Below are 12,789 nucleotides of genomic sequence, written 5' to 3' on the forward strand. Positions count from 1 at the left end.
AACTCCTTAGGCATCATGGAAACAGCTCGTTTTCGAGCTTTGACTTGGTCAACGTCACCATACTTCTGTGGGGAATTTTGTTTCCATGTACCGACACACAGATATTTTAATCAGCGGTTTCATGCTACCTTTTCTTCTTATGTCTTATTTAATTATTGGTACTAAATCACATGAGTTAATACAGCAAATATGCAAGTGATATTTACCCTTCGTTTTCAAGAAGAATCACCCCTAACACTGCGTACAATTGGTGTTACAAGTACTAGTACCATTTTTCTCATCAGATCTCAAGGTTTTAACCATATTTTATATCTGTTCACATGGATCCCAATGTTCAGCCTCACATTTCCCTTACAAATCGAGTACAATAGCTAACAGCGAAATGTAAATTTTGGCTTATGCTTCAGATCCATGTCCAACGATGAGGAAAATCCCAAAGCTGTTGAGCCCCGCAAGGCCTCAGAAACCCTTTCCTCTTCCACCCAAAACCCAGCAACCTGCTGCAAAGCCTTGCTCCGCCGAGCTTCAATCTATGGAGTTGCCTTGGGATACTGCATCTCTGCGTCACTCCTTTCCATCATCAACAAATGGGCAGTCATGAGATTCCCATATCCAGGAGCACTTACTGCTCTACAGTACTTCACAAGCGTCGCCGGAGTCCTCATCGGCGGGTGGCTCAAGCTCATAGATCATGGTGGTCTTCACGGCCACACGTTGTGGCGGTTCTTCCCGGCTGCAGTCTTGTTCTACATCTCCATCTTCACCAACAGTGAGCTCCTCCTCCACTCCAACGTTGACACGTTCATCGTGGTAAGGTCAGCTGTCCCCATCTTTGTTGCAGTGGGAGAGACCCTCTTCTTGCACCAGCCATGGCCGTCAGTAAAGACTTGGCTCTCCCTCGCCACCATTTTCGGTGGAAGTGTGCTTTATGTGCTAACAGATAATCAGTTCAGTGTCATGGCGTATAGCTGGGGAGTGGCCTACTTGGTGAGCATGTCCATAGACTTCGTATACATAAAGCATGTGGTTATGAACATAGGTTTAAAGACTTGGGGCCTTGTCCTCTACAATAATCTCGAGGCTCTCCTGTTGTTTCCATTGGAGTTGCTGGTAATGGGAGAGTGGGAGAAGCTAAGGCATGAGGTCCATGAATGGAATTGGTACTCCTTTGAGGTGGTTTTGCCAGTGGGTTTGTCATGTTTGTTTGGTCTATCCATCTCTTTCTTTGGGTTTTCTTGCAGAAGGGCGATTTCTGCAACTGGGTTTACAGTTCTTGGGACAGTGAACAAGCTGTTGACGGTGGTGATTAATCTGGTGGTATGGGACAAGCATTCTAAGTTTGTGGGGACTGTGGGCCTTTTGATTTGTATGATGGGTGGGGTTATGTATCAGCAATTCACAAGCAACAAAAGCCTACGGCCTGCAGCAAAAAAGTAAAGAATCGTGCAAGACAGTAATGAGCAACGGCAGAAGATAAATGCTAGCAAGAGCAGTGTAAAGGAAGTCATGGGTGAAATGAGTGGTGTCCCTTTTTTTTTCTTTTTTTTTTTCCAATTTTTAATTATTACCGTTCTTTTTATTATCATTATTTCTTTTTCTTTTTTTGGATTTGACAGAAGTTAGGCCACATGCATTCAGAGGGAGATGTCTCGGTGATGCCATGAACATTTTTTCTCAGTACAAAATGACCTTTCAAAGAAGGTTTTTTTCCCTTAAGTTAAAATTTATGTGTATGTACCCATAATTGTCATCTCCAACACAAGGGTGTAACCTTCATTTCACATTTCAAATTCAAAGACTTAAAAAAATATAAATTGACACAAATATTTATTTTATATTGAAAATTATCAATTATCAAATTAATAGAACTAAAATTTTATAATTTTTCAAAACTAACTTTAAAACTAATGCATCAATCAAAATACTATCATATAAACCTTAAAATTTATCCTAATTTTATTTTTATATTAATTTTTAACCTCATTTTATCCTTAGTGTTTTAATCCAAACATATTTGATTTTTTTCATTTATTCATATCTTTTAAATCTTAATTTTTCTTATTTTATATTTTATATTATATCATATATTATTATTATTATTATTTCCTTTCTTTTCTTTTCTTTCTTCTTTCCTACCTTTCCCTTTCCCATACCACTCCATATCTCTCCTCTATCTTCTCACTCTTTTTTCCTTCTCGACATTTGTAGCCTCCAACCAACCCCACACCCACCCCCCACCTTTCTCTCCTCTACCTTTTCACTTTTTTCTTCCTTTTCTTTTCCCATTTTTTTGGGGCTGCTGCTCTTCCTCTTCTTCCTCCACACTGCCGCATAGACGACACTCCATACACCGCACGACCTTCTCTCCCTCCCCTCTTCTCCCATTCTTTTTGCTCCCATTTATACTCTTCCTTTTATTACATTTTATTTTATTTTAGTTTCCCAAAAATCTATCACTCCTCACCGCCGTCGTTAGGACAACCGGCCAGTCACTGCCGAGGAGCCATTGCCGGCCGGCGATCTCTTTCCTTCTTTCACTTTCTCATTTTATTTTATTTGATTTTCCTTTTCCTTTGTTTTTTTTTCTTTCTTTCTCCCTTCAACTCCAGCCACCCGTCGCCGGCCAATAATTCCGGCGACTCATAGATTCTTAAAAAAAAAAAAGTGTAAGCCCATTTATGTATTTATTTATTTTATTTATTTATTTATTATTATTATCATTTTTTTTTGTTTATGTGATTTGAATGGTTGAATTAATATGAAATTTAGATTTTGTTAATTAATATAAAATTTGGTTTTGTGAATACATTGCATTTGTTGATTAATTTGGTATTTTTGGATTACGTCAATTGCATATTAATTATTTATTTGAGCTTATTGGATTGAGCTTGAACTCTTATTTCTTTGGGCTTATATATCCTTAATGTGAGATTGTTAATTAATATGAAACTTGTGCTCATTTGTTATGAGTAAAATTGGTTCGATTGAGTGATAATTGATATAAGTTTTATCAATTTGAAATATTTAATTTGGACAAGAGATAATTGTGGTATATTTTGGATGTTATTTCGGCTTTACATATTAAATTGAATTCAATTATTTTGGATTATGAGATATTGACTGTAGGCCTAATGAAATTTGTTTTAATTATCAAATTTTTGGACTTGGTTGATTATGCTTATATATTGGTCATTAATTCGAAAATTTTGGATTAGGCCTTATGACATATGAGATATTTTAATTGAATTATATTTGTTAATTTGAGTCCATTTTAATTTATTGGACTAATTTAAAGTGTGAATTTGGACTTGAATATTTGTTTTGAACTTTGTATATTTTTTTATATTTATATTTCAATTATTTTTGTTTTTGCATGAGCCTCTGTAATTTCTATTAGTTGAAGACAAATTCATGACATGTAGAATATGAAATTGGAACAAAGTGAGACTCAAAAAATTGTAAATGAAGCATTGAACTTGCTGTAAGATTGTTTGGATACACGTCTTATATTTCACTATTATTTGTTTTTATTTTATTGGTTTTTGTAAATATTTATTTGCATATATTTATTTGTTGTGTACAGAATTGAATGTCAAACAAACCAGAAATTTTGTTTAAATAAGATGAATAATTTAGTAAACATGTTTTAATAAAATAATAGTTTTAAAATATTCTTTTTAATAAAAATTTAGAAAAATTATTTTAGGAAAATGGGAAAATTATTTTTAATGAAAATTGAAAAAAATTGTTTTTAGTAATAATTGTTTGAAAATTTATTTGTTTGATAAAAATTACCCCTAAAATTTTTTTTGTAAATAAAATCGTCCCAAAAGTTAGTTTTTAATAAAATTGTCCTAAAAAATTGATTTAAAAAAAAAAAGAATTCTATTTCCTTAATTAAACTGAGATTAAAAGTAATTTTTGTAAATAAAAGTCTCAAATATTTTTGTAATAAGAATGGAATTTGCAAATTGAAGTTGTAGAATTTTATTTTTAATAAAATTGGATTGAAAATATGTTCATAAATAAAGTTGGTAAAGAAATTGATTCCTTTGTAAATAGAAATTAAATTGAAAGACTTTTAAAGCTCAATAAAAAAATATTAATACAATTTCATGGATAAAACATTTTCAATTATAATTAAAAATAGAAGAATAATGTACATTCTTTCTCATAAAAACTTTTGAGTTAATCAAAATGTTAACTATTGTATCTCATTCACTTGGGTCAAACAATCAAAATCAAACACTTTATTTCATTTATTAAAAACTTAAAAAAAAACATATATTTTTATATTTTTTCTGATGTAAAACAAAAGAAAAAGTTCTAATATATTTTTTTTATGCAAAATATGTTTGATTCATGCATAAAAACAAAAGTAATATTTTACACATTTCAAAATAATATATAAAAAGTAAATTATTTTTTTTTATAAAATCTGCATTAATTTTCCTTACCTCAAAAGCACTCAAAAACTTTGACGAAATTAATCCTGAAGAAACTCCTCACCTAACATAACATAAGAAAAATAATTATTATTATTGATTATTTATCTAAAATTATAACTTTGACAATCCTATAAATTTAGGCATTAATATTTCTAATTATGAAAGATAATTTAATTAATCTATTCCTTATTTAAGTAAAATTAATAAGTTTCTAATTATATAAAACTTTTTTTTTTTTTTTTCAATTTGATTATAAGAACCAAAAGGTTTGAAATTTCAGAATACGCGAAATAGCGTCTATAGCATGGGTCAATACGATATTGCCATTGAAATTTTGAATGAGCGATTTTTCGAATTTTTTTCCAAAATTGTGACACGAAAGGGATTCAAATTTGCATTGAAATGATGGAATTGAACCTAAGCAACCACCAGGGCAACTTGACTCTTGTATATATATATATATATATGCATAACATTAATATATTAAAGCCATCATAAAACTAAAGTACTAAAACAAATATTTTAATAAATAAATAAATTCTAATTATTTTATTTTATTTCATTAATTGATTACTAAAAGTATAAAAACTATCATTATAATTTTCTTAAGAAGTCTTTTTTTATATCATTTATATGAACATTAAATATAAAAATATAAATATTAAAAAAATCATTGTATCATCATTTATTTTACATTATTGAGCACATTTGAATTAAATAAATTATAGTTTTAATATTAAATATGTCATCATTTATGTCATTAATCATATTTTTTAAATTATAATTACTTCACTTTTAATTTTATTTAATTTTGATTGTTTTTATTTTAAAATATTCAAAATATAAATTTATTCAAAAGTTGATAAAATATAAAAAAAAGTTAATGAACTCCTAACATAATTTTTAATAATTTTAATTATTTAAATAAATTAATATCAATAGTAGAAGTTGTTACTACAAATTTGTAATAAAATTTTAAAAATCAATTCTTAAATAAAATATTTATATAAATCTTTAAAATGATTTAATTTGTTATCTAAAATGTAAAAAAAATGTTTTAAAAAAAGTTGTTTTTAATTTTTAAAATAAGTGAATATAAACATATTAAAGGAATTTAAAATAATTTTTAAAAAATTGGTAAATATTATTCTTAACCATACCTATCTCAATTATACTTGCAAAATAACTTTAATAGGTGTATTTTTGCTTATTCTATAATTTTTTTTGAAGCTTTTTCAAGCATTTTCACGAATTTTGAACAATTTCTGTCATATAGATATTTTTATCAAAACATCCACTAATATTTTACCGATATTTTTTATATTCATAAAATCTAAGTATCAATATTTCCGTGTTTACCCATATTTTCATCCTTGCTTAGTATATCACTATTTTAATTAAATTACAATTTTATTTCACTAATTAAATTCTATTTTATTCAATGTTTTTAGAACTAAACTGGTTATTGAATCAGAAAAATTACCTATTCACGGTTCACTGGTCGGACCAATGGTCAAATCGATGACGTCATAAATATATATTTTATTATTTTATATATTATTAAAAATTAATAAACTAATAAATTCTATCTAAATTGTTACGAGATGCAACATCATTCCCAACTTTTTTTATGACATGAATCAGTATGTAAATTGTTCCCCATACCAACCAAATGCAACATCATGTCTGACTTTTTTATAAGTAATAATCACATCAAGAATTTTATATGAAAAGAACTTAAAAACAACAATGTATTATCTTAAGACCCAATGCCTTTATTTTTTTTTCTTTCTTTGAAGCTAAGCACCACTGCATCTTAATAGTTTCTCTGGTTGGGACCGAATCCCCATGACCCCCAAGTTTTCGAGGCATACTCTTCTTGCCCAGCTATCCAATACAATCTCCATCACTTAAATTCTCTAAGAAACCTCAAACAATTTCCAGAAATTTTCAATTTTCTATTTGGTTGAAATCGTGGGCTTGTGCTCTCGATGCTATTGAGTCAAACCCTACAGGCAATTGGGCTTTTGGCAATGCTCATAACTTGCCAGTTCGGCTTTAGGATGGGTTTCAGAAAACACACAGTAAAGTTTATAACACGAACCTGTATGTAAATTAATTTCCTACACAACAATATCCTGTACAAGATTCCATTTGAGAAGACACGATGAGGAAAGAGAGAAGACCCAATCGGGTTAAATAATAATATCATACCTTGATTTCCATTTTTCCAGGTTACAGGCTTGTAGCTACTGTAGGGGAGGTTACAATAGTAGAGTGGGGGCTTACAGGCGGCCGAAGGGGGTTTACAGCCAGGGTTCCAACGCCAGGGGGTGGCTTGGCGTCTTGCAACGATGCGGCGAGGAAGATGAGACTCAAGCAATGGTGATCTTGCAACGACCGGTGGAAGGAGATTTTGCACAGTGCAACGGCTGGCGCTGGGAGCCTATCACGATGCGTTGGGGGCGAGCAGCAGCTGCGGTTTGGAGAGGGAGGGTTTGGAGAAGGAGGTTTTATATCCTCCAAAATGGTGTCGTTTTGATCTTGAAAAAAAAAATTGAATCGAACTAAACGGTTCGGAATGAACCGGCTGATTCGTTTGGTTCACTGGTTGAATCACCGGTTCAACCGGTTCGATCTCGATTCAACCCGTTTCTAGTCTAATTGACCATACCAGACTGGAACCATGACTGGTCGACGGTCGAACCGGCCGGTTCGGTCCGATTTTAAAACCATGATTTTATTTCACAAGCACACACTTTTTTTTTTCTTTCTAACTATCATTGTACACACGACCACAAAACTTTTTTTTTTTTTTTTTTCACGCTTCCACAGATCATGTAACTTTTGTTTTTGTTTTTTTGTTTTTTGCTCAAGATCTATGATTTCGTTTATTCTATTTTTTTTTTGTTAATTTCATTGCTTAGATATACTTATTTGAAAATTTGAATTTTCTCTATTTTCATCAGTAAGCTAACCTATATTCATAAATTTCCAATCTTTTTTATCTAAAAATTAAATAATCAATCCTTATCTAGATTGAGATTTTTCAAAGAATATCAAGTGTTTAAAACTAATTAACAAATCTAAAATACTAATCTAAGAGTTAAAATCTCACTTGAAAAACTGATCTTCAACCATAAACCTTCAAATCATCAACCTTACTTTGCCTTACACTCTCTGATCTCTATGCAAAGGGGTTTTTTTTTAATAGATAAGACAAGAAAAATCTAATTTATACTTAAGACTTTTAAATATGAAAAGATTTTTCTACCCTTAATAAATTTATTTAACTATTTATTTATATTTTTTTAATTTACTACTTTAATCCCAAAAAATTTAGGGTGTTACATCCTCCTTCTTTTAACAAAAGTTTAGTTCTCTGAACTTGACATACTTAAGTTTTGAAATAATTGAGGATTCTTTTCTCTCATCTCCTCTTCTAATTCCCAAGTGGCCTCTTGAATACTATGATTGCTCCACTGGACCTTTACCAACTTGACAACAACATGATGTAGCACCTTGTCCATCACATCCACAATCTAAATGGGTACTTCTTCATAAGCCAAGTCCTCAAAATTCTAAATAGGCTCAAACTCCACAACATGAGAGGGATCAAAGACGTATTTTCTCAAAGTCCGTACATAGAATACATTATGAATCTTAGATAGGCTCGTGGTCAAGACCACTTTATATGCCAAAGTGCCTACTTTTAAAAGAAATTTCAAATCAACCCACAAATTGAGGACTGAGCTTTCCCTTTCTCCCAAATCTCATCACAGACTATATAATTGAAACTTTTAAGAAAACAGGATCACCTACCTCAAACTCTAAATTTCGCCTATAATTGCCAACATAACTCTTCTATCTATTTTGAATTGCTTTCAATCTCTCTTTAATCAAGGCAACCCTTTCAACAATCAATTGTACAAGTTCAGGACCCAAAAGTTCCCTCTCTCCAACATCATACTAACAAGTAGGAGATCGACATTTTCTACCATACAACCTCTTAAAATGTGTCATCCTAATGCGAGTTTGAAAGCTATTATTATAGACAAACTCTACTAAAGGTAAGTAGTCATCTTAATTACTTTTCAAGTCTAGAACATAAGCTTTCAACAAATCTTCCCAAACTCCGATTACCATCGATTTGAGGATGGAAAGTAGTACTGAAACTCAACTTAGTACCTAAAGCTTTCTGTGGACTATGATAAAATCTAGAAGTAAAATGAGGATCCCTATCTGATTTTATAGAAATAGGTACCCCATGCATTCTTACAATCTCCTTAACATATAGAGAAGCCAGATGGTCCATAGAAAAATTGACTTTCATAGGCAAAAAGTGACCAAACTTCTTCAACCGATCAACAATCACCTAAATAGTATTATTAAAAAGTGACCAAACTTCTTCAATCGATCAACAATCACCCAAATAGTATTAGTACCCCTCTCTAAGGTTCTAGGCAACCCTATCACAAAATCCATGGTAATATGTTCCCACTTCCATTCAAGAATAGAAAGTGGTTGCAAAGACTTTGCTAGTTGTTGATGCTCAACTTTCACTAGTTGACACACCAAACACTAAGCCACAAAATTATGTAATATTTCAGTTTATATCTGATCACCAGTAATTTTGCATTAAATCTTTATACATCGTCATCCCTCTTGGATGGATTGTAAGCCTAGAACAATGAGTTTCTTCCAAAAGCTCCCTCTTTAAGTCTCTAGCTTTTGGAACACGAAGTCTAGTCCCAAATCTCAAGATCTTATCATCAGATAAAACAAAGTAAGAGTTATCGCCCTTTTTAACTTCTTCCATAAGTTTCACTAATTGCAAATCATTCTTTTATAGGGTCTTAATTCTCTCAACCAAGTTTGGTTGTACACTAAAACTGACTACAAGTGCTCCCGAGTCCAAAAATTTAATATAGACTTGTAAACTCCTCAAATCCTCTAGCAATCACCTCTAACCACCTTTGATTGTTGCTAAGGAGCCAACTAATTTTCTGCTCAAGGCATTAGTCATAGCATTCGTCTTCCTTGGATGACACCTCATAACACAATGACAATCTTTAAGTAATTCTATTTATCTCATTTGTCTCATATTTAATTCCTTTAAAAAAAACAAATACTTCAAACTCTTATGATTTGTGAATATCTCATAAGTTTCACCAAAGATAAAATGTCTCCAAATCTTAAGTGCAAAAATCAATACATCTAACTCTAGATCATGAGTGAGGTAATTTTTCTCATAAGGCTTTAACTATCTAAAAGCATAAGCCATAACTTTCCTATGCTGCATAAGGACATAACCCAAACCCTGATAAGAGACATCACTATACAACGCAAATCCTCTTGAACTTGAAAGATTAATTAAAATAGGAGCTATCATTAATTTGCACTTCAACTCTTGAAAGCTACATTCACAATCTTTCATCTGGCTCTTCTCTCTATGGAAATGATGCAAGTCTTGAAGTAAAATTATGGAAATCCTAACTCATATTGGCTGAAATTCTGGTACCTCCATATTACTGTTAGAATGAATTTCGATAAATGCCCAAACCTTCTAAACCTCTAGCATGTTTCCAATGTGGTATCAAAATTGGTGTTGGCATGTATCATAGTGCATATTCATGAATTGTCACGTATCAAAATTGTATCATAGTGTATCTTCATGTATCATATATCAAAATTTTGCTCCTTGTATCGAAATTGTATCTAAATGTGTCACCATGTATCAAAATAGTATTGTGATGTATTGAAATTCATTTTGATAATCCTTCAAGCTTTATGTATCTTTAGAATGCTTCTACAATGAAATTTTGATACCTTCACTATATCGAAATGGTATCAAAATTTATCTATTGTATCAAAATTGTATCAAAATCCATTTTTCTAAACTCTTGAACTCAGTGGATCTCTATAAGATTGAAATTGGTGATTTCGATACCTCCATAGTGGTATCAAAATTGGCTTCTAGTATTGAAATGGAGTATCACCCATTATCAAAATTCATTTCGATAATGCCTCAAATTCTTTGTATCCTAATTGATTTGCTTTCTTTTATTGAAGTGGTATCGATGTGTATTGAAATGAGTTCTTGGTATTAGATTGTTGTATCAAAATTCCCTAACTTATATTGATTTTTTTTTCTTTATCTTTTTTCATGCATTCAAGCATCTTGACCTTGCTTCCAACATCCTTAAATCTTAGGTTGCCATGTACTTATATTTATGCACATATTATCTTCTTCTTGATGCATTCTTCACTAGATGTAAATATTAGTCTTCCATTTGGGGCTTAGCATATATTTAAACTAAAAGATAATGATTTTCACTTAAAAGTTATTCAAAAACCTATTTTATTATATAGAAAAAACACTAGTTTTGAGTGCTAATCAATCAGTCAATAGGGAGATAAATGTTTGGTTCTTTAATACATATTTGTGTGATATTGTAATGGACTGGTGCATTATTGTTAACCTCAAAGGACCAAATTAGTCCCCTTAGATTCTCATGGATTTGATCAAATGCAAAGTATTGGTCATATGGAATGGTATGCTACTAATGATATAATATTAAATCTTCTAAAGACATGGCATAAGAAAGTAAATATATTTGTTGAGAATTTAAGAATAACCATTTTTATCACTAATCAATTAGTCAACTTTACTTTTAGGATTTTTAGAGAAATGTTGATTACCATCTTTATCAATAAAGTACATCTCTATCTTCTATTCTTTTATTTTAATAGAATTTGTTAAGGTCAACAAAATATTTGATCATATGGATGGTATAATCAAATACCCTTGCATGTCATACCTTTAACAATCATCTATTTTAATGATTTTAGGTGGGCTTATTCTGTAAACTTATCTTTCTTTTTGTATCATTTTACCACTTTTGGTGGTAAGGTGTGGTCTTCTTTAATAATGATCACCATAGTGTTAGAAGTTATTTTATATCATGTACCATGATTGGGATCACATCTCAATCCATGGTGAAATTTTTTTTTGATTGCATTAACTTTAAGGAATGTTGGCAACTCAATAGGACATGATACGATTTTTCCTTAGTTATAATGAGCTTTGGGAGGATCATAGTTTGTTGGTGATCATATACCTCTTTCAATTATTCCATATGATGGATGGAATGAGCTATTTAGAACTAAAGTTTCATAGAGAATGATAATTAGGGAAGAAGATTAATACTTTTTAGTTATCTTATAAGGATATAATAGTTTCTTCCTTAATTATTGAAATAATTTGGACCAAAATGTCAAAAGTCACAAATTCAAGTTTGTGACATGTTTATGACCTATAGATATGTGATCAAATAATATATTGAAAACCATTATCAATTAAATGGGTTTAAAAGAAATAACAACTCATATAATTTTATCATATAATAAATAAAACAAGCATTGTAGTTTAATAAAAATTATATGTAATAATATATCCAACAGAAAACTAAGAATATTTAAGTAAAACTTTAAAATATGGAACACATGTAACTATTCATATAATATTCTTTTCCATGTACAATGGCTTTAATCCATAAATTTTATGTCTAGTTATGAGCGATTATAAAATTAACTTTTTTATATAGCTCCTAGCTATGAGAAATTAGTACCATATTAACTTTTGTACATAGATTTTAGCTATGAGAAAAATGTTGAATAGTTTTTATAAAGCTTCAAACTATAATAATATATAAAATAATAACTCTTCATAACTTCCATTTATTGGAAATGCATGTTTCTTGTCACATAACTTCAAGCTAGGAAAGTATTTTACATAATTTTGTACATAAAAGAATATGCAAAATATATATATATCGCTTCAAGTTATAAGAATATATAAATTATTTTTTATGTAGCTTCAGGCTACTATAGTAATTATATTGCTTCCAATTATAATAGTATATTCAAATATCTTTCTATATATAGCTTTCGACTATATATATATATATATATATATATATCGCTTCAAGTTATAAGAATATATAAATTATTTTTTATGTAGCTTCAGGCTGCTATAGTAATTATATTGCTTCCAACTATAATAGTATATTCAAATATCTTTCTATATATAGCTTTCGACTATATAATATAATACGAGATAATACTTTCATATTATGATAAGGAGAAATACTTATGTTGGCAGACATTGGAAACTAATATAATAATTAGGCAACATTTACTAAATAATAAAAATGAAAAAAAAAATAATTTTATCATAACATTTATTTATGAATATACGAAATTTTTTTTAAAAATTGCATAAACAAACTATTTTTTTTTTTTTTTTTTTTTTTTTTGCGTAGCTTTTGACCATAAAATT

The 12,789-nt window shown here is 30.0% G+C and overlaps 1 protein-coding gene across 1 annotated transcript; it reads left to right on the forward strand.

The window, feature by feature from the left end:
- Positions 1–214: 214 nt before the first annotated feature.
- On the forward strand, positions 215–1,717 carry LOC117933078 (GDP-mannose transporter GONST3-like). The gene has a single exon (XM_034854443.1). It carries the CDS (start codon positions 412–414, stop codon positions 1,435–1,437), a length of 1,026 nt encoding a protein of 341 aa, XP_034710334.1. The 5' UTR covers positions 215–411; the 3' UTR covers positions 1,438–1,717.
- Positions 1,718–12,789: the final 11,072 nt, after the last annotated feature.

Source organism: Vitis riparia, chromosome 16, assembly GCF_004353265.1.
Source record: "Vitis riparia cultivar Riparia Gloire de Montpellier isolate 1030 chromosome 16, EGFV_Vit.rip_1.0, whole genome shotgun sequence".
NCBI lineage: Eukaryota > Viridiplantae > Streptophyta > Magnoliopsida > Vitales > Vitaceae > Vitis > Vitis riparia.